At 44.7% G+C, this 18,684-nt stretch overlaps 1 protein-coding gene and 1 long non-coding RNA gene across 5 annotated transcripts in view; one reads left to right on the top strand and one right to left on the bottom strand.

Annotated features, from left to right (window-relative positions):
* The window catches only part of LOC127906372 (uncharacterized), a 3,159-nt gene extending 969 nt beyond the window's left edge, over nucleotides 1-2,190 (top strand). The window contains exons 2-4 of one of the 2 annotated variants that reach the window (XR_008061066.1): nucleotides 1-20; nucleotides 719-784; nucleotides 1,629-2,190. The exon at nucleotides 1-20 is cut by the window's left edge and continues 172 nt beyond it. This is a non-coding gene — a long non-coding RNA (uncharacterized LOC127906372). Of the gene's footprint in view, nucleotides 243-718; nucleotides 785-910; nucleotides 1,098-1,628 lie in introns of those variants that run through there. The other variant, XR_008061067.1, reaches the window with a different exon arrangement.
* LOC118391491 (tyrosine-protein kinase Fer-like) overlaps nucleotides 1-18,435 on the bottom strand; it is a 47,863-nt gene extending 29,428 nt beyond the window's left edge. Inside the window, exons 1-2 of one of the 3 annotated variants that reach the window (XM_052458322.1) lie at nucleotides 18,185-18,435; nucleotides 7,356-7,659 (exon numbers count right to left, since the gene is read on the bottom strand). In XM_052458322.1, coding sequence (XP_052314282.1) covers nucleotides 7,356-7,565 — 210 coding nt within the window. In that variant the 5' untranslated portion in view covers nucleotides 7,566-7,659; nucleotides 18,185-18,435. Of the gene's footprint in view, nucleotides 1-7,355; nucleotides 7,716-18,184 lie in introns of all 3 variants that reach the window. The other 2 variants (XM_052458321.1, XM_052458320.1) reach the window with 2 other exon arrangements.
* Between the last annotated feature and the right edge of the window lie 249 nt (nucleotides 18,436-18,684).

The following is an 18,684-nucleotide window of genomic DNA, read 5'->3' as shown; positions in this document are numbered from 1 at the left end:
CGAGAGAGGTAGCGAGAGAGGTAGCGAGAGAGGTAGCAAGAGAGAGGTAGCGAGAGAGAGAGGTAGCGAGAGAGAGAGAGAGAGAGAGAGGTAGCGAGAGAGAGAGAGAGAGAGGTAGCGAGAGGTAGCGAGAGAGAGAGAGGTAGCGAGAGGTAGCGAGAGAGAGGTAGCGAGAGAGAGGTAGCGAGAGAGAGGTAGCGAGAGAGAGGTAGCGAGAGAGAGGTAGCGAGAGAGAGAGAGAGGTAGCGAGAGAGAGAGTAGGCGAGAGAGAGAGGTAGAGAGAGAGAGAGAGAGAGAGAGAGGTAGCGAAAGAGAGAGAGAGAGAGAGTAGCGAAAGAGAGAGAGAGCGAGGTAGCGAGAGAGAGAGGTAGCGAGAGAGAGAGGTGGCGAGAGAGAGAGAGAGAGAGAGAGAGAGTAGCGAAAGAGAGGTAGCGAGAGGTAGCGAGAGAGAGAGAGGTAGCGAGAGAGAGAGAGGTAGCGAGAGAGAGAGAGGTAGCGAGAGGTAGCGAGAGAGAGAGGTAGCGAGAGGTAGCGAGAGAGAGAGGTAGCGAGAGGTAGCGAGAGAGAGAGGTAGCGAGAGGTAGCGAGAGAGAGAGAGAGGTAGCGAGAGAGAGAGAGAGGTAGCGAGAGAGAGAGGTAGCGAGAGAGAGAGAGAGGTAGCGAGAGAGAGAGGTAGCGAGAGAGAGAGAGGTAGCGAGAGAGAGAGAGGTAGCGAGAGAGGTAGCGAGAGAGAGAGGTAGCGAGAGAGAGAGGTAGCGAGAGAGAGAGGTAGCGAGAGAGAGAGGTAGCGAGAGAGAGAGAGAGAGAGGGAGCGAGAGGTAGCGAGAGAGAGAGAGGTAGCGAGAGGGAGCGAGAGAGAGGTAGCGAGAGAGAGGTAGCGAGAGAGAGGTAGCGAGAGAGAGAGAGAGAGGTAGCGAGAGAGAGAGAGGTAGCGAGAGAGAGAGTAGGCGAGAGAGAGAGGTAGAGAGAGAGAGAGAGAGAGAGAGGTAGCGAAAGAGAGAGAGAGAGAGAGGTAGCGAAAGAGAGAGAGAGCGAGGTAGCGAGAGAGAGAGGTAGCGAGAGAGAGAGGTGGCGAGAGAGAGAGAGGTAGAGAGAGGTAGCGAAAGAGAGGTAGCGAGAGGTAGCGAGAGAGAGAGAGGTAGCGAGAGAGAGAGAGGTAGCGAGAGAGAGAGAGGTAGCGAGAGAGAGAGAGGTAGCGAGAGAGAGAGAGAGAGGTAGCGAGAGGTAGCGAGAGAGAGAGGTAGCGAGAGGTAGCGAGAGAGAGAGAGAGGTAGCGAGAGAGAGAGAGAGGTAGCGAGAGAGAGAGAGAGGTAGCGAGAGAGAGAGGTAGCGAGAGAGAGCGAGGTAGCGAGAGAGAGAGGTAGCGAGAGAGAGAGGTAGCGAGAGAGGTAGCGAGAGAGAGAGGTAGCGAGAGAGAGAGGTAGCGAGAGAGAGAGGTAGCGAGAGAGGTAGCGAGAGAGAGAGAGAGGTAGCGAGAGAGAGAGAGAGGTAGCGAGAGAGAGAGAGAGGTAGCGAGAGAGAGAGAGAGGTAGCGAGAGAGAGAGAGAGGTAGCGAGAGAGAGAGAGGTAGCGAGAGAGAGAGGTAGAGAGAGAGAGGGAGCGAGAGAGAGAGGTAGCGAGAGAGAGAGGTAGCGAGAGAGGTAGCGAGAGAGGTAGCGAGAGAGGTAGCAAGAGAGGTAGCGAGAGAGGTAGCAAGAGAGAGGTAGCGAGAGAGAGAGGTAGCGAGAGAGAGAGAGAGAGAGAGGTAGCGAGAGAGAGGGAGAGAGAGAGAGAGAAAGGTAGCGAGAGAGAGAGAGGTAGCGAGAGAGAGAGAGAGGTAGCGAGAGAGAGAGAGAGGTAGCGAGAGAGAGAGAGAGAGGTAGCGAGAGAGAGAGAGAGGTAGCGAGAGAGAGGTAGCGAGAGAGAGGTAGCGAGAGAGAGAGAGGTAGCGAGAGAGAGAGAGGTAGCGAGAGGTAGCGAGAGAGAGAGAGGTAGCGAGAGAGACAGGTAGCGAGAGAGAGGTAGCGAAAGAGAGGTAGCGAGAGAGAGATAGCGAGAGAGAGAGGGAGGTAGCGAGAGAGAGAGAGGTAGCGAGAGAGAGAGAGAGTGGGCGAGAGAGAGAGGTAGCGAGAGAGAGAGAGTGGGCGAGAGAGAGAGGTAGCGAGAGAGAGAGAGTGGGCGAGAGAGAGGTAGCGAGGAGAGAGAGAGGTAGCGAGAGAGGTAGCAAGAGAGGTAGCGAGAGAGAGAGAGAGAGGTAGCGAAAGAGAGAGAGCGAGAGAGAGAGGTAGCGAGAGAGAGAGAGAGAGAGAGAGAGAGAGAGAGGTAGAGAGAGAGAGAGAGGTAGCGAGAGAGAGAGAGTAGCGAGAGGTAGCGAGAGAGAGAGAGAGGTAGCGAGAGAGAGAGAGGTAGCGAGAGAGAGAGAGGTAGCGAGAGAGAGAGAGAGAGAGAGAGAGAGAGGGAGCGAGAGGTAGCGAGAGAGAGAGGTAGCGAGAGGTAGCGAGAGAGAGAGAGAGGTAGCGAGAGAGAGAGAGAGGTAGCGAGAGGTAGCGAGAGAGAGAGAGAGGTAGCGAGAGGTAGCGAGAGAGAGAGGTAGCGAGAGAGAGAGGTAGCGAGAGGTAGCGAGAGAGAGAGAGAGGTAGCGAGAGAGAGAGAGAGGTAGCGAGAGAGAGAGAGAGAGGGGTAGCGAGAGAGAGAGAGAGAGGGGTAGCGAGAGAGAGAGAGAGGTAGCGAGAGAGAGAGAGAGATAGCGAGAGAGAGAGAGAGAGGTAGCGAGAGAGAGAGAGAGGTAGCGAGAGAGAGAGAGATAGCGAGAGAGAGAGAGGTAGCGAGAGAGAGAGGTAGCGAGAGAGAGAGGTAGCGAGAGGTAGCGAGAGGTAGAGAGAGAGAGAGAGGTAGCGAGAGAGAGAGAGAGAGAGAGAGGTAGCGAGAGAGAGAGAGAGAGGTAGCGAGAGAGAGAGAGAGAGAGAGAGGTAGCGAGAGAGAGAGAGAGAGAGAGAGAGAGAGAGAGGGAGAGAGAGAGAGAGAGAGAGAGAGAGAGAGAGAGAGAGAGAGAGAGAGAGAGAGAGAGAGAGAGAGTAGAGAGAGAGAGAGAGAGAGAGAGGTAGAGAGAGAGGTAGCGAGAGAGAGAGAGGTAGCGAGAGAGAGAGAGGTAGCGAAAGAGAGAGAGAGGTAGCGAAAGAGAGAGAGAGAGAGAGGTAGAGAGAGAGAGAGGTAGCGAGAGAGAGAGAGAGAGGTAGCGAGAGAGAGGTAGCGAGAGAGAGAGAGAGAGAGAGGTAGAGAGAGAGAGAGAGGTAGCGAGGGAGAGAGGTAGCGAGAGAGAGAGGTAGCGAGAGAGAGAGGTAGCGAGAGAGAGAGAGGTAGCGAGAGAGAGAGAGGTCGCGAGAGAGAGAGAGGTCGCGAGAGAGAGAGAGGTCGCGAGAGAGAGAGAGGTAGCGAGAGAGAGAGAGGTATCGAGAGAGAGAGAGAGAGAGGTATCGAGAGAGAGAGAGAGAGAGAGGTGGCGCGAGAGAGAGAGAGGTATCGAGAGAGAGAGAGAGAGAGGTAGCGAGAGAGTGAGAGAGAGGTAGCGAGAGAGTGAGAGAGAGGTAGCGAGAGAGTGAGAGAGAGGTAGCGAGAGAGAGGGAGAGGTAGCGAGAGAGAGAGAGAGAGGGAGAGAGGTGGCGCGAGAGAGAGAGAGGTAGCGAGAGAGAGAGAGAGGTAGCGAGAGAGAGAGAGGTAGCGAGAGGTAGCGAGAGAGAGAGAGAGGTAGCGAGAGAGAGAGGTAGCGAGAGAGAGAGAGGTAGCGAGAGGTAGCGAGAGAGAGAGAGAGAGGTAGCGAGAGGTAGCGAGAGAGAGAGAGAGAGGTAGCGAGAGGTAGCGAGAGAGAGAGAGAGAGGTAGCGAGAGGTAGCGAGAGAGAGAGAGAGGTAGCGAGAGGTAGCGAGAGAGAGAGAGAGGTAGCGAGAGGTAGCGAGAGAGAGAGAAGTAGCGAGAGGTAGCGAGAGAGAGAGAGAGGTAGCGAGAGAGAGAGAGAGAGGTAGCGAGAGAGAGAGAGAGGTAGCGAGAGAGAGAGAGAGGTAGCGAGAGAGAGAGAGAGGGAGAGAGAGAGAGAGAGAGAGAGAGAGAGGTAGCGAGAGAGAGAGAGGTAGCGAGAGAGAGGTAATGAGAGAGAGAGAGGGAGCGAGAGAGAGAGAGAGGTAGCGAGAGAGAGAGAGAGAGAGGTAGCGAGAGAGAGAGAGAGAGAGAGAGGTAGCGAGAGAGAGAGAGGTAGCGAGAGAGAGAGAGGTAGAGAGAGAGAGAGAGCGAGAGAGAGAGAGGTAGCGAGAGAGAGAGAGGTAGCGAGAGAGAGAGAGAGGTAGCGAGAGAGAGAGAGAGGTAGCGAGAGAGAGAGAGAGGTAGCGAGAGAGAGAGAGAGAGGTAGAGAGAGAGGTAGAGGTAGCGAGAGAGAGAGAGAGAGAGAGAGAGGTAGAGAGAGAGGTAGCGAGAGAGAGAGGTAGCGAGAGAGAGAGAGAGAGAGAGAGAGAGAGAGAGAGAGAGAGAGGTAGCGAAAGAGAGAGAGAGAGAGGTAGCGAAAGAGAGAGAGAGAGAGAGGTAGCGAGAGAGAGAGAGAGAGAGAGAGGTAGCGAGAGAGAGAGAGAGAGAGAGGTAGCGAGAGAGAGAGAGGTATCGAGAGAGAGAGAGAGGTATCGAGAGAGAGAGAGAGGTATCGAGAGAGAGAGAGGTATCGAGAGAGAGAGAGGTGGCGCGAGACAGAGAGATAGCGAGAGGTAGCGAGAGAGAGAGATAGCGAGAGAGAGAGAGAGGTAGCGAGAGAGAGGTATCGAAAGAGAGAGAGAGAGAGAGAGGTATCGAGAGAGAGGTATCGAGAGAGAGAGAGGTGGCGCGAGAGAGAGAGAGGTATCGAGAGAGAGAGAGGTGGCGCGAGAGAGAGAGATAGCGAGAGGTAGCGAGAGAGAGAGAGAGAGAGGTAGCGAGAGAAAGGGAGCGAGAGAGAGAGAGAGAGAGAGAGAGAGGTAGCGAGAGAGAGAGGTAGCGAGAGAGAGAGAGAGGTAGCGAGAGAGAGGTATCGAAAGAGAGAGAGAGAGAGAGAGAGGTATCGAGAGAGAGGTATCGAGAGAGAGAGAGGTAGCGCGAGAGAGAGAGAGAGGTAGCGAGAGAGAGAGAGAGAGAGGTAGCGAGAGAGAGAGAGGTAGCGAGAGAGAGAGAGAGGTAGCGAGAGAGAGAGAGAGGTAGCGAGAGAGAGAGAGGTAGCGAGAGAGAGAGAGGTAGCGAGAGAGAGAGAGGTATAGCGAGAGAGAGAGAGGTATAGCGAGAGAGAGGTATAGCGAGAGAGAGAGAGGTATAGCGAGAGAGAGAGGTATAGCGAGAGAGAGAGAGGTATAGCGAGAGAGAGAGAGGTATAGTGAGAGAGAGAGAGGTATAGCGAGAGAGAGAGAGGTAGCGAGAGAGAGAGAGAGGTAGAGAGAGAGAGGTAAGCGAGAGAGAGAGAGGTATAGCGAGAGAGAGAGAGAGAGAGGTATAGCGAGAGAGAGAGAGGTATAGAGAGAGAGAGAGGTATAGAGAGAGAGGGAGCGAGAGAGAGAGCGAGAGAGGGGGGGGGAGAGATGGAGGGAGTGAAAGAGAGGTTCAGCAAAGCACCATCTTCTATCTCACCTTAAAGACATTACTGATGTAGTCTGTGTTCACACTTGTGTCTGTACTGTATACATGAATATACAGTGCCTTGCGAAAGTATTCGCCCCCCTTGAACTTTGCGACCTTTTGCCACATTTCAAACACATTTCAAACATAAAGATATAAAACTGTATTTTTTTGTGAAGAATCAACAACAAGTGGGACACAATCATGAAGTGGAACGACATTTATTGGATATTTCAAACTTTTTTAACAAATCTGAAAAACTGAAAAATTGGGCGTGCAAAATTATTCAGCCCCTTTACGTTTTCAGTGCAGCAAACTCTCTCCAGAAGTTCAGTGAGGATCTCTGAATGATCCTAAATGACTAATGATGATAAATACAATCCACCTGTGTGTAATCAAGTCTCCGTATAAATGCACCTGCACTGTGATAGTCTCAGAGGTCCGTTAAAAGCGCAGAGAGCATCATGAAGAACAAGGAACACACCAGGCAGGTCCGAGATACTGTTGTGAAGAAGTTTAAAGCCGGATTTGGATACAAAAAGATTTCCCAAGCTTTAAACATCCCAAGGAGCACCGTGCAAGCGATAATATTGAAATGGAAGGAGTATCAGACCACTGCAAATCTACCAAGACCTGGCCGTCCCTCTAAACTTTCAGCTCATACAAGGAGAAGACTGATCAGAGATGCAGCCAAGAGGCCCATGATCACTCTGGATGAACTGCAGAGATCTACAGCTGAGGTGGGAGACTCTGTCCATAGGACAATCAGTCGTATATTGCACAAATCTGGCCTTTATGGAAGAGTGGCAAGAAGAAAGCCATTTCTTAAAGATATCCATAAAAAGTGTTGTTTAAAGTTTGCCACAAGCCACCTGGGAGACACACCAAACATGTGGAAGAAGGTGCTCTGGTCAGATGAAACCAAAATTGAACTTTTTGGCTACAATGCAAAACGTTATGTTTGGCGTAAAAGCAACACAGCTCATCACCCTGAACACACCATCACCACTGTCAAACATGGTGGTGGCAGCATCATGGTTTGGGCCTGCTTTTCATCAGCAGGGACAGGGAAGATGGTTAAAATTGATGGGAAGATGGATGGAGCCAAATACAGGACCATTCTGGAAGAAAACCTGATGGAGTCTGCAAAAAACCTGATGGAGTCTGCAAAAGACCTGAGACTGGGACGGAGATTTGTCTTCCAACAAGACAATGATCCAAAACATAAAGCAAAATCTACAATGGAATGGTTAAAAAATAAACATATCCAGGTGTTAGAATGGCCAAGTCTAAGTCCAGACCTGAATCCAATCGAGAATCTGTGGAAAGAACTGAAAACTGCTGTTCACAAATGCTCTCCATCCAACCTCACTGAGCTCGAGCTGTTTTGCAAGGAGGAATGGGAAACAATTTCAGTCTCTCGATGTGCAAAACTGATAGAGACATACCCCAAGCGACTTACAGCTGTAACCGCAGCAAAAGGTGGCGTAACAAAGTATTAACTTAAGGGGGCTGAATAATTTTGCACGCCCAATTTTTCAGTTTTTGATTTGTTAAAAAAGTTTGAAATATCTAATAAATGTCGTTCCACTTCATGATTGTGTCCCACTTGTTGTTGATTCTTCACAAAAAAATACAGTTTTATATCTTTATGTTTGAAGCCTGAAATGTGGCAAAAGGTCGCAAAGTTCAAGGGGGCCGAATACTTTCGCAAGGCACTGTATCTGTATTTCTGAATTGATATGCGTTTGTGTTAACCTTGGAGACGTTGCTGATATAGTCCATCTGGGAGCAGTTGTCGTGCTTGTCCACCTGCTGACTGATGTTCAGGAGGAGAGAGGCGTACTCCTTGTCGCTCTTCACCCGTAGCGTCATGAAGCGCTTCACTGTCTCCAGCAGCTTCAGCTCCCAGTCCTGCAGCTTCAACAGCCCATCGTGGGAGTTCCCCAGGTCCCGTCCGAACCCCATCCGTCCCTCTCCCCTTTTCCTCACGACACGCTATTTAGTCTCACACTTCACCAGGCCGGGAGGATGGATAGTCACCCTCAGTTCTGCATCTTTCCTGGAAGGAGGCAAATAATTGGAGGCTGCTGAGGGGACGACGGCTCATAATAATGTCTGGAACGGAGTAAATGGAATGGTATCAAACATCTGGAAACCATGTGTTTGATACCATTCCACTTTTTCCACTCCAGCCATTACCACGAGCCCATCCTTCCACCAACCTCCTGTGAGGCACATACACAAACTATAATAAATGTGTAAAACATTTTGCACAGCAAATTGATAGCACCTGTCCTGGTCGACAAAGGCAAACTGCTTGTTGAATGTTGGTTAGTCATTAGTTGCAGACAGGTGGAAGGTTTTCTATGAATTAGCCTAAATAAAAGGTACTCCTAACCCTTTATAGACTGCAACAACCTTCTGATGCAAGAGGCAGAGTTTTCTGAAATAAAGACGCACAATGGAGTAAGGGGAGGGCGACCAGCTTAGTTTAGGAAGTGGGTGGGCCGACAGTGAAGCAGCCAAAACAAAATGGTAACAAATTCATGTAGGCTACCTAACCTCACCATCCCTCATCTCAGGTAACTATTTATAGGCCTACCACAGTAAGACATTGAAACAAAGTCAATAGAGACCAGAAACGGTAGCTACAGTACAACAACAGGAAGTAGGCTAGTCTAATGTGAGATAGGGACGTAGCCTTCAGAGACGAGGCAGATTATAAAAAAAGTCAGACAATCACTCTACCTCTGCTACTACTAGACTGCTTATTTAATCTGGCTTTAAACCTCGGGGGGAAAAGCTTATTATCTCCAAGTCAGATTCCTTCTGTTCTGCTCCAGTGTCGCACACGAAAGACTTTTAACGTGCTGATAAATAAAGTAGACTCCAAGAACATCTTCAAACTTGAACTACCAGTTTTGGAAGTTAAATAGTGGGGCAAACATCATTTGTCAAAGATGCACTAAGCGCCCCCAGAGACTAGAAAAATGTGCCTTTCAATTGGGAATGTTGTTGTGTATATCCCAGTCAGATCACACATGCCATCCCCACATGCCATCGCCTAATTGGAAGGGAACGTCTTCAAATAGTGTGCCTTGATCTAATATATGAAAACTCTTAATAGAACCCCTTATGAGAATGGAGCGGCTAGAATTCAGAGTAGTATAACCTAAACAAGAACAGCCTATAACCTCATCTGAAACAGCCTTATTCGGCAAGTAGACAAACTTGTGTCATAAATGGGTCATAGCATGAACACTAGGACAAGTACAACAGAGGCTACTAAAGCCAACACAAAACGTCCTCCACAATCAGAAAACATTTTTAGTTCTGCATTCTCAAAATTATAACAGTACAGAAGATCATGTGAATTTTATTTAGGCTGTCTGTGCAAAATCAAGTGGTATAAGTAAGTGTCAGTGACATGGCAGATGTGTTCACAGTCAAATATGAATTTATTTATTCACTGCCAAAGGAATTCAAAAGGTGTAATTTTACCACCCACGAGTCTCAGGCTATAAAAGAAGATGAGGGAAATGACTCCACTGTACAGTGTGAGCACTGAGACAGAGTTTATAGCTAATGTCTCTGGTTTATTCCAAAACCAGTTCAAAGTTCAAAATGCAATTACAGAAGCTGGATCAGATGCAAATCTTTCACAGTTGAAAGAATAAACAAACATAACCTCAAAAATGATAACAGCCCCTATTAAACTGACACAGTAGGCTACTAAAAGTCTACTAGATAAACAGGGACAGTGCCATTTTAGAAAAACCTTTGTTAACAACAGCAATGCAATTTTGTCAAACATGATCACCTGTCCCTCACATTACTGTGAACACTTACATTCCCTTTAATGGTGGCTTTGAACACTTACTTGTAGCCAAAAAGAACACCACACAGAGCGTTTTCTAGAACACCCACTTTAAGTCAGATAAGAGAGGGATCATCTTCAGGAGCACACCAGGCTAGTGTTCAAGTGATCAGTGACATACGTAACTGCCTCCAACAAGCATCATGAGAAGAAGGCTGAAAGGAAACCACTACGTGATTATAATCAGAAAGACGTAGGCCTATTCAAGTCACGAGACACACTGAGTAGCCTACAACACGGAAATGCTTTGGGGCGGCTACCTATTCTCAAACATCTTAGGCTAGGCCTATATGACAAAAATCAAAAACTGGATAGTGGGTCATAGTGGGTCACTTCTAAAAGCACAAGAAAGAAGATTTTGACGCGGACCATCTCAGATTGTTCAGAAACCGTTTGTGTAGTTAGAAACAGATTAGCATTTATGCAACATTATTTTGTTGAAATATAATTTGTTCTTTGAGAAATTAAGCAAATTGATTGCACCCATTTGGCCATTGTAATTTATAGGATTCATATAATATTCAAGAATTGTAGTACCGAACATCTGATTTGGACTAAACTTTTTTCTAATGAGTAAGACATGAGGAGTCCAAAGAAGTGGTCAAAAGCCATCCACTGACCCCCCACACCAATAATGAGTATATATTCTCAGTTCTTTATGTTAGACAATTAGTATGGCGCAGCAGTTTGGAGTATTGTCTCTTCATCCTATATAATGTATTCTCAGTGTAGTGGTGTGGTGTGGTGGTGATGTTTTTTTTAAATGATTGTTCAGAGAAATTAGTCATTGAAGTTGTTGGGTTTCAATTAGAAAGTAAGCTAAGAGATCATTTCAGCAAAATAAAGTTGCAGGAATGTTCATCTTATCTGTTTCTAACTACAGAAATGATTTCGGAACAATCTGAGATGGTGGTTGTCACAGCTTGCTGAAATGACATGGAACAACCCTGGTTGTTTTGTTTTTTCATGTGAATTTTTGCAAGCTGTAGATCTAACTGTGAGCAGCCAGGTTTAGCTCAAAAAACTAAAGACAGAAAATAAGTGTCAGTAACTGACAGATATGGAGACAAAATGTCATGAGTGGGTCACACTTCATATATGAAAACTATAGGCTATGGGACGGCAGCTAGCTAAGTGCACAGACACAATGCATACAACACTAAATACTTCCACCAAGCTAACCACTGTAGCTAGTATTGACATTATAATTAAAATCACAATGGCTGCCAAGTTAGTGCCGTGTCCTTAGCTAGCTATGTTGTGCAAGCTTGCAAATATGCTAATGTTAACTAGCTAGCTAAACATTTGGCTGTTGGCTGGCACTGGCAGTATGGGATTATGGAGAGTGAATTAAATTGTTTCTTCATCATCTTGCTAGGTAGTTATCTAGCTGTGGCCATCTGGCTAGTATCAATAAGTGCTTTCTACAAAATAGCAACATTAGCGCAGCTAGCTAACATTGGAATCTAGACCATAATTAGGGGATCTGCCAGGAGCCAATCTTTTCTTGAGAGGATGGTCAGGGCGGGTGGAACATAATTACAAATCATTTGTAGACTGCAAATTGGCCGCAAGATGCCCAAACATATAATATTTGACCCAAACAATAATTTCAAACCTGGCTTACATATGTATACGTGTCTCTCTATTATGTGTGGGAATTTCCTAAATTAGAATCATTCGGAGCTACTTTCCTGGTGTTTTCACAGTCATGTCCAACAATTTTATTTTATTTACCAAAAAAATTATATATCTAAAACTCAAAATGTTGGACACACCTACTCATTCAAAGAGTTTCTTTATTTTTTTACTATTTTCTACATTGTAGAATAATAGTGAAGACATCAAAACTATGAAATAACTACATACGGAATCATGTAGAAAGCAAAAAAATAAAGTGTTAAACAAATCAAAATATATTTTAAATTCCTCAATGTAGCCACCCTTTGCCTTGATGATGGCTTTGCACACTCGTGGCATTCTCTCAACCAGCTTCATTGAGGAATGCTTTTCCGACAGTCTTGAAGGAGTTCCCACGTGTGCTGAGCACTTGTTGGCTGCTTTTCCTTCCCTCTGTGGTCCAACTCATCCCAAACCATCTCAATTGGGTTAAGGTCAGGTGACTGTGGAGGCCAGGTCATCTGATGCAGCACTCCATCACTCTCCTTGGTCAAATAGCCCTTACACAGCCTGGAGGTGTGTTGGGTCATTGTCCTGTTGAAAAACAAACCAGATGGGATGGCGTATCGCTGCAGAATGCTGTGGTAGCCACGCTGGTTAAGTGTGCCTCGAATTCTAAATAAATCACTGACAGTGTCACCAGAAAAGCACCCCCACAACATCACACCTCTATGATTCACGGTGGGAACCACACATGCAGAGATCATCCGTTCACCTACTCTGTGTTTCACAAAGACATCTCAAATTTGGACTCCTCAAACCAAAGGACAGATTTCTACCGGTCTAATGTCCATTGCTCGTGTTTCTTGGACGGGTCTAAAACAAAAATCCAGAAAATCACATTGTATGATTTTTAAGTAATTCATTTGCATTTTATTGCATGACATACAGTGGGGCAAAAAAGTATTTAGTCAGCCACCAATTGTGCAAGTTCTCCCACTTCCTCCAAACACGGCGAGTGGAGTTTATACCAAAAAGCTCTATTTTTGTGTCTCATCAGACCACGTGATCTTCTCCCATTCCTCCTCTGGATCATCCAGATGGTCATTGGCAAACTTCAGACGGGCCTGGACATGCGCTGGCTTGAGCAGGGGGACCTTAATCCATGACGGCAGGATCTTAATCCATGACGGCGTAGTGTGTTACTAATGGTTTTCTTTGAGACTGTGGTCCCAGCTCTCTTCAGGTCATTGACCAGGTCCTGCCGTGTAGTTCTGGGCTGATCCCTCACGATCATTGATGCCCCACGAGGTGAGATCTTGCATGGAGCCCCAGACTGAGGGTGATTGACCGTCATCTTGAACTTCTTCCATTTTCTAATAATTGCGCCAACAGTTGTTGCCTTCTCACCAAGCTGCTTGCCTATTGTCCTGTAGCCCATCCCAGCCTTGTGCAGGTCTACAATTTTATCCCTGATGTCCTTACACAGCTCTCTGGTCTTGGCCATTGTGGAGAGGTTGGAGTCTCTTTGATTGAGTGTGTGGACAGGTGTCTTCTATACAGGTAACGAGTTCAAACAGGTGCAGTTAATACTGGTAATGAGTGGAGAACAGGAGGGCTTCTTAAAGAATAACTAACAGGTCTGGTATTCTTACTGGTTGGTAGGTGATCAAATACTTATGTCATGCAATAAAATGCAAATTAATTACTTACAAATCATACAATGTGATTTTCTGGAATTTTGTTTTAGATTCCGTCTCTCACAGTTGAAATGTACCTATGATAAAACAATTACAGACCTCTACATGCTTTGTAAGTAGGAAAACCTGCAAAATCAGCAGTGTATCAAATACTTGTTCTCCCCACTGTATATATTGGGGGGTTAAACCACTTGCGGCCCAGTTGGTGTGCCTGAGCTATGAAAGCCTTCACCTTTTTTATTTGACCTTTAATTAACTAGGCAAGTCAGTTAAGAACACATTCTTATTTACAATGATGGCCTACCAAAAGGCCTCCTGTGGGGACAGGGGCTGGAATTAAAAATACAAATAACAAATTACAATTATAGGACTAAAAAACACATCACAACACTACATAAAGAGACCTAAGACAACATAGCATGGCAGCAACTTTTCCCTGACACAAAATGGTTGAAGGGATGGTGGACCTTCAAACATTTCACATGGAAGGGGTTCCTCCACTATCAGGCAGGTACGGATCAATACTTAAACTATAAGGCCTAGAAAGACAACATTGAAAAGTAAGGCTTGCATAACATAGCGAGTCACCCACAATAAAGAAATAGCCTCTGACTGGCCACCTAGTGAAAGAAGAGAGAGTTATTTTTGATCAGACTTGTTGTGTCATGAATCTGATCACTTTTGACCAGTGTTTTCTAAAAGTACATATAGTAGTTAGTCAAATAGAAAAAGTAGCCAGCCGCCCTCAGGGCCCAAATTGTTTGCAGAAGAAGCTACATTTTGGTGGCCTCTGGTACATTCTAATGCCTTGATTTCATCTGAAATACACAGCTAAATGATTGAATATTTTGTCGAGTTTACCTCCTAGATTAGAAAAATGTGTTGTGGTATTGTGTAGAAAGACATGACTTTACAATTTTAATTACTGAAAATGTATATATTCAGTTTATTTTTGTTTTGGATACTGTCTAGGTCTATATGATCAGGACTACTTTCTAAATAAGAGAACAAACCTATCTTCTCTTGAGATTAAAGTTTGATTTACAGTTTTACTGCAAGATATGAATTACCACAATGATGTTTGTTCTTAAAATGAGGTATTTTATTAAAACAAAAATTAAGTAAATAACCCATATTATCTTTAAAAATAAAATGTATGTTTTTGATTTTCCTGGTTTCCGTTTCCTCAGTTTTTCGCTCCAGAAAAACCCCAACACTTTTTTAATAAAACATCCAATTTTGTTTTTCTACGTCCACAACAATGCTTAAACCACATCAGGAGACCACTTTTGAGGTCTGGGAAAAATCAGATCAATTTTGATTTTGGGATGTAAATTACCCTTAATTTAAGTGTGCAACTAGCAAGAGGCTGTTGTTTAGCAGTGTTTGCAAAACAAATACCCACTGGATTGATGAAAATAATCATGATATCATTCTGCCAGGTAAGCTTAGGCTACTTTGTATCAACATTTAATTGAGAAGGTTTTTGGGAAAGCCTTTCCATCTACCAGAAGACCGTTTTCATTAGCATCATCGATAATGGCTACACAAAGTGGTAGACATGTGCACTACGTACACACACTCTTACTCTTGTTGCTTCTTCAGAAAGTTGCAGGAAATATAAATCCCTGAGGCTACTATTCATGCAGTGATGATTCATCATCTTCATCAAACGGTTTTCAGAATTCATCTGCAGATAATTCGCCAAAAATCCTACCAGTAGCGAACGCAAATTAGGGAGCCAAATAAACAACTCTCTCACCGATGCGATTCGGAAGGCTACACTGACTGACAATACGAGACATTGTCTGGAATTCTAGGAAAGTAAACCTGTCAAAGGAATATAGGATATGGACTTTATTCAGTCAGTTCGACAACTTTTATAAACTAATGCGCCACGACTCCGCGTGCCTGGCTATGTGAAACACGCCAAAAAAGAATTCATGTGTCAGAAAACAATAATTAGGCTAAGTCGTAGATTGACTCATCGTTAACACTACATTAACATTACTACCCATTACATGGGACATGCAAATTCACAAGCATCATGCTTACTCTCCCTCCTCCGTGTAAAGAAATACAACTGCAACCAGAGATATGTACGGTACCTTCAGAAAGTATTCAGACCCTTTGACTTTTTCCACATTTTGTTAGGTTACAGCCTTATTCTAAAATGTATTACATTTATTTTTTCGTCAAACTACACACAATACCCCATAATGACAAAGCAAAAAATGTTTAAAAAAACATTTACATAAGTATTCAGACCCTTTACTCAATAATTTGTTAAAGCACCTTTGGTAGCGATTACAGCCTCGAGTCTTCATGGGTATGATAAAAGCTTTGCACATCTGTATTCGGGGAGTTTCTCCTATACTTCTCTGTAGATCCTCTCAAGCTCTGTCAGGTTGGACAGGGAGCGTTGCTGCACAGCTATTTTCATCTCTCCAGAGATGTTTGATCGGGTTCAAGTCCGGGCTCTGGCTGGGCCACTCAAGGACATTCAGACTTCCCGAAGCCACTCCTGCATTGTCTTGGCTGTGTGCTTAGGGTCGTTGTCCTTCACCCCAGTCTGAGGTCCTGAGCGCTCTAGAGCAGGTTGTCATCAGGGATCTCTCTGTGCTTCGCTCCATTCATCTTTGCCTTGATCCTGACTAGTCTCCCAGTCCCTGAAAAACATCCCCACAGCATGACTCTGCCACCACGCTTCACCATAGGGACGGTGCCAGGTTTCCTCCAGACGTGATGCTTGGCATTCTGACATGCACTGTCAACTATGGGACCTTATATAGACAGGTGTGTGCCTTTCCAAATCATATCCAATCAATTTAATTTACCACAGGTGGACTCCACAATCAAGTTGTAGAAACATCTCAAGGATGATCAATGGAAACAGGATGCACCTGAGCTCAATTTCGAGTCTCTGAATACTTATAAAATACTTGTAAAAAATTGTAAACAGAAATACCTTATTTACATAAGTGTTCAAACATTTCAAAAAACTTGTTTTCGCTTTGTCATTATGGGGTATTGTGTGTAGATTGTTGTGGACTTTTTATTTTATTTAATCCATTTTATTATAAGGCTGTAATGTAACAAAATGTGAAAAAAGTCAAGGGGTCTGAATACTTTCCTAAAGCACTCTTATATAATGACAGAATGCTCATGTCTCTGCCCTATTAATAGGAGTCAATGTCCCTAAGGCAGGAAGGTAGGTGACATGCTTAGGTCCAAAATAAGTCCATAGAAACAAATTTAGCAGACATTGGACAGATTTTGGAAAGAGTGAAACGTCTCGCCTTGCCTCTCTGCTGCGTCTCCCTGTAAATCACTTGCTTTGTGACTTACAGGCACCTATCCTATCAATAGATCGCTAAAACCTAAAACATTCATATTGTTCATTCTAGCGGGAGAGGGCTCGACGGACTAGCGAATCGAAACTTTTACATCAAAAAGTTGCCTAGTTAAAGTTGCAATATGCAGAAAACACTCCTTCATTTTCAGGTGGTTCAAATTCGAATAGTTTGCGACAAAAACGAGCAATGTATAATGTAGAGCGGCATTGTACCATCTATATCGCTCTTAAATATCTTTTCAATAAAGAAAAAGTGTTTTCACCTTGTGTACAAAACCAAAAGTAAAAGATGCAAAAACTAAACTAAAGAATGGAAGCATAGAAATAGAGCATATAGAATAGATCTACCAATTATTTTACTTGCTTTCAACGAGAATGACAGATCTATAACTCACATATCCATGTGAATTTGGTTGGGTCGCCCAAAAAGTTGCTTTAATATGAAATGGAAAATGTATCTGGCTGAAAATTAGTCTGTAACCGGCTGATTAGCTGACAGACGGCGCTAATGGAAAACACTGCTTTGACCTGATAGTGTCTCGTGACACAACAACCAACCTTGGGTACAATAAAGACATTCAGCCAGTAGCCTACATTTTATAAGCCCACAGCTGTAGAAAACTTGTCAAACAACAAGTCAATGACTTGAAGATGAACAGCCATCTCAATTTCAGTAAATTGGTGGCCACAATGCCATTCTTCACATCTGGGTCTCCTTCTCTAACGTGTGCCACAAATTGTGAGTCAAACCGTGTAGTTGAAGTTGTACACAGGAGTATGACAGTGAAATGTCTTCTTAATGTGATGTTGTTATTAATCCTCTTTCTCACCAGCAATAACACAATTAGGGTGGGTGATGGGCTGGCGGAGGGTACCATCAGTGGGAGTTAGCTAAACTCAACAAGGATTTGCTGCGCGCTACAGAACAGCGGTGGTGGTACTGCTGCTTGAATACCCCATCTGAGTGAGCAGTCTTGCAAAGGAATGTCCTCCTCATTCGGTTCACTGCTGTGGCATTAAAAGGTCATGGAACACAAGGCTGACAGACATAAACAGTGTCCTGATTATTTTCTAGACTTCATTTCATATCTAGCGTATGTTTGTAGCTTAATGTAGGTAGTAAGTGTATGTAAACACTGTTAGGCTACGCTATTTGTTAGCTAAATGCAATCTGTTAGCTATGATGGGAGAGAGAATATTGGACACAGCTGGCTAAGTGTGACAAGGGGTTTTGTAAAGTCCAGTTGGCTGGCTGTGAAGGTTTTATGTAGCTGCATCCGTTTCATACGCCCATTTCGTGGCAATCCACGATACAGTACTTTACAGCACAGCAACTGTTTCTCAATAACACTGGCTATAATGTCAACAAGTTTCATAGATGTCAAAACCATTGATGGAATACAATAACAATGAACTGTTTGCAAACTGACAACATATTTGCACTTTCACCTAAGATGGCCATTGAATACATGCCTACATGTTTCCCATCCTGAGGAAAGTTGTTGTGCATCAAAGGCATTAGAACAGAACATGCGCCAAAGCTCCTAATGTGGATGTGCCTCTTCTGACCAAACACGGTCCAGTAGCTAGCTAGCATGAGTAGGCTAAGCATCTAAATATCTGAACATAATCTGATTCACATTGTCAAACTAACTAACTAGCAAACTATTTTAGCATTAGCAGTTAGCTTGCTAGCTAGCTAACGCTACCCACATTTAGGGTGAAAACTGTTAACTATGTGACAACAAAAGTTTAATAAATAGGGTCTGCTTTATTATAAAATGTTCCTATAACAATATCATGGGGAAATTAAAGGGAGGGCGGTGTTTGTATTAGCTATTACCTTGCTGGCTAAACCGCTAGGTAAAGATAGCTATTCCTGATAATTTCGGTTGTCTGGACATTTTTTTTCTCCAGGAAAAAAATCCTTAACCATTGCTCGAAAGTGTTTGTTCTCTAGAAAATATATATCAAATCTACAGGATCCCATTCAAATAGTCAGTTGATACAATCAATGACAGACTGCACTCACTTTATTATGATAGTTTCTTTTCTCCTGTTATTTCCCCTTGTCTCCTGATTTCTTGGTATTCCTCTTTTCTTTTGCTCGGCTGCCGGAGCTGGGATTCGGGAGGGGTTTCCGCTCTGGCTCTCTCTGTACGGGTCTGGTCTACCATAGGGCTATGACGTGTGTGTGTGTGTAAAATACGGTGTGTTTTAGAACGAGATAGAAGTGGTTAAATTACACAGCTCTGCTCCTGACATACATACATGCAAGCCCCAACGTCCATCACATCACACACTCACAAATCTTACAGCTTCACTGCGCTCCATATTTGCCCCTCTCTCCTTCCTACTCCTATGACTTCTTGTGTTTTTTGGGGTAAGAAAACACATTAATAGCTATTCATTAACTCTTCAATAGGCTACAGTCCCCTCGAATTTATGAGTAAATTGTATGGCGGCATTTGTTCAGGTAGCCTAGTGGTTAAGGGCGGTGGGCCAGTAACCGAAAGGTCGCTGGTTCGAATT

The sequence above is a fragment of the Oncorhynchus keta genome, chromosome 12 (genome assembly GCF_023373465.1).
Source record: "Oncorhynchus keta strain PuntledgeMale-10-30-2019 chromosome 12, Oket_V2, whole genome shotgun sequence".
Lineage (NCBI taxonomy): Eukaryota > Metazoa > Chordata > Actinopteri > Salmoniformes > Salmonidae > Oncorhynchus > Oncorhynchus keta.
Note: the sequence above shows the minus strand (reverse complement) of the source record. Positions and strands in the feature narration are given on the sequence as shown.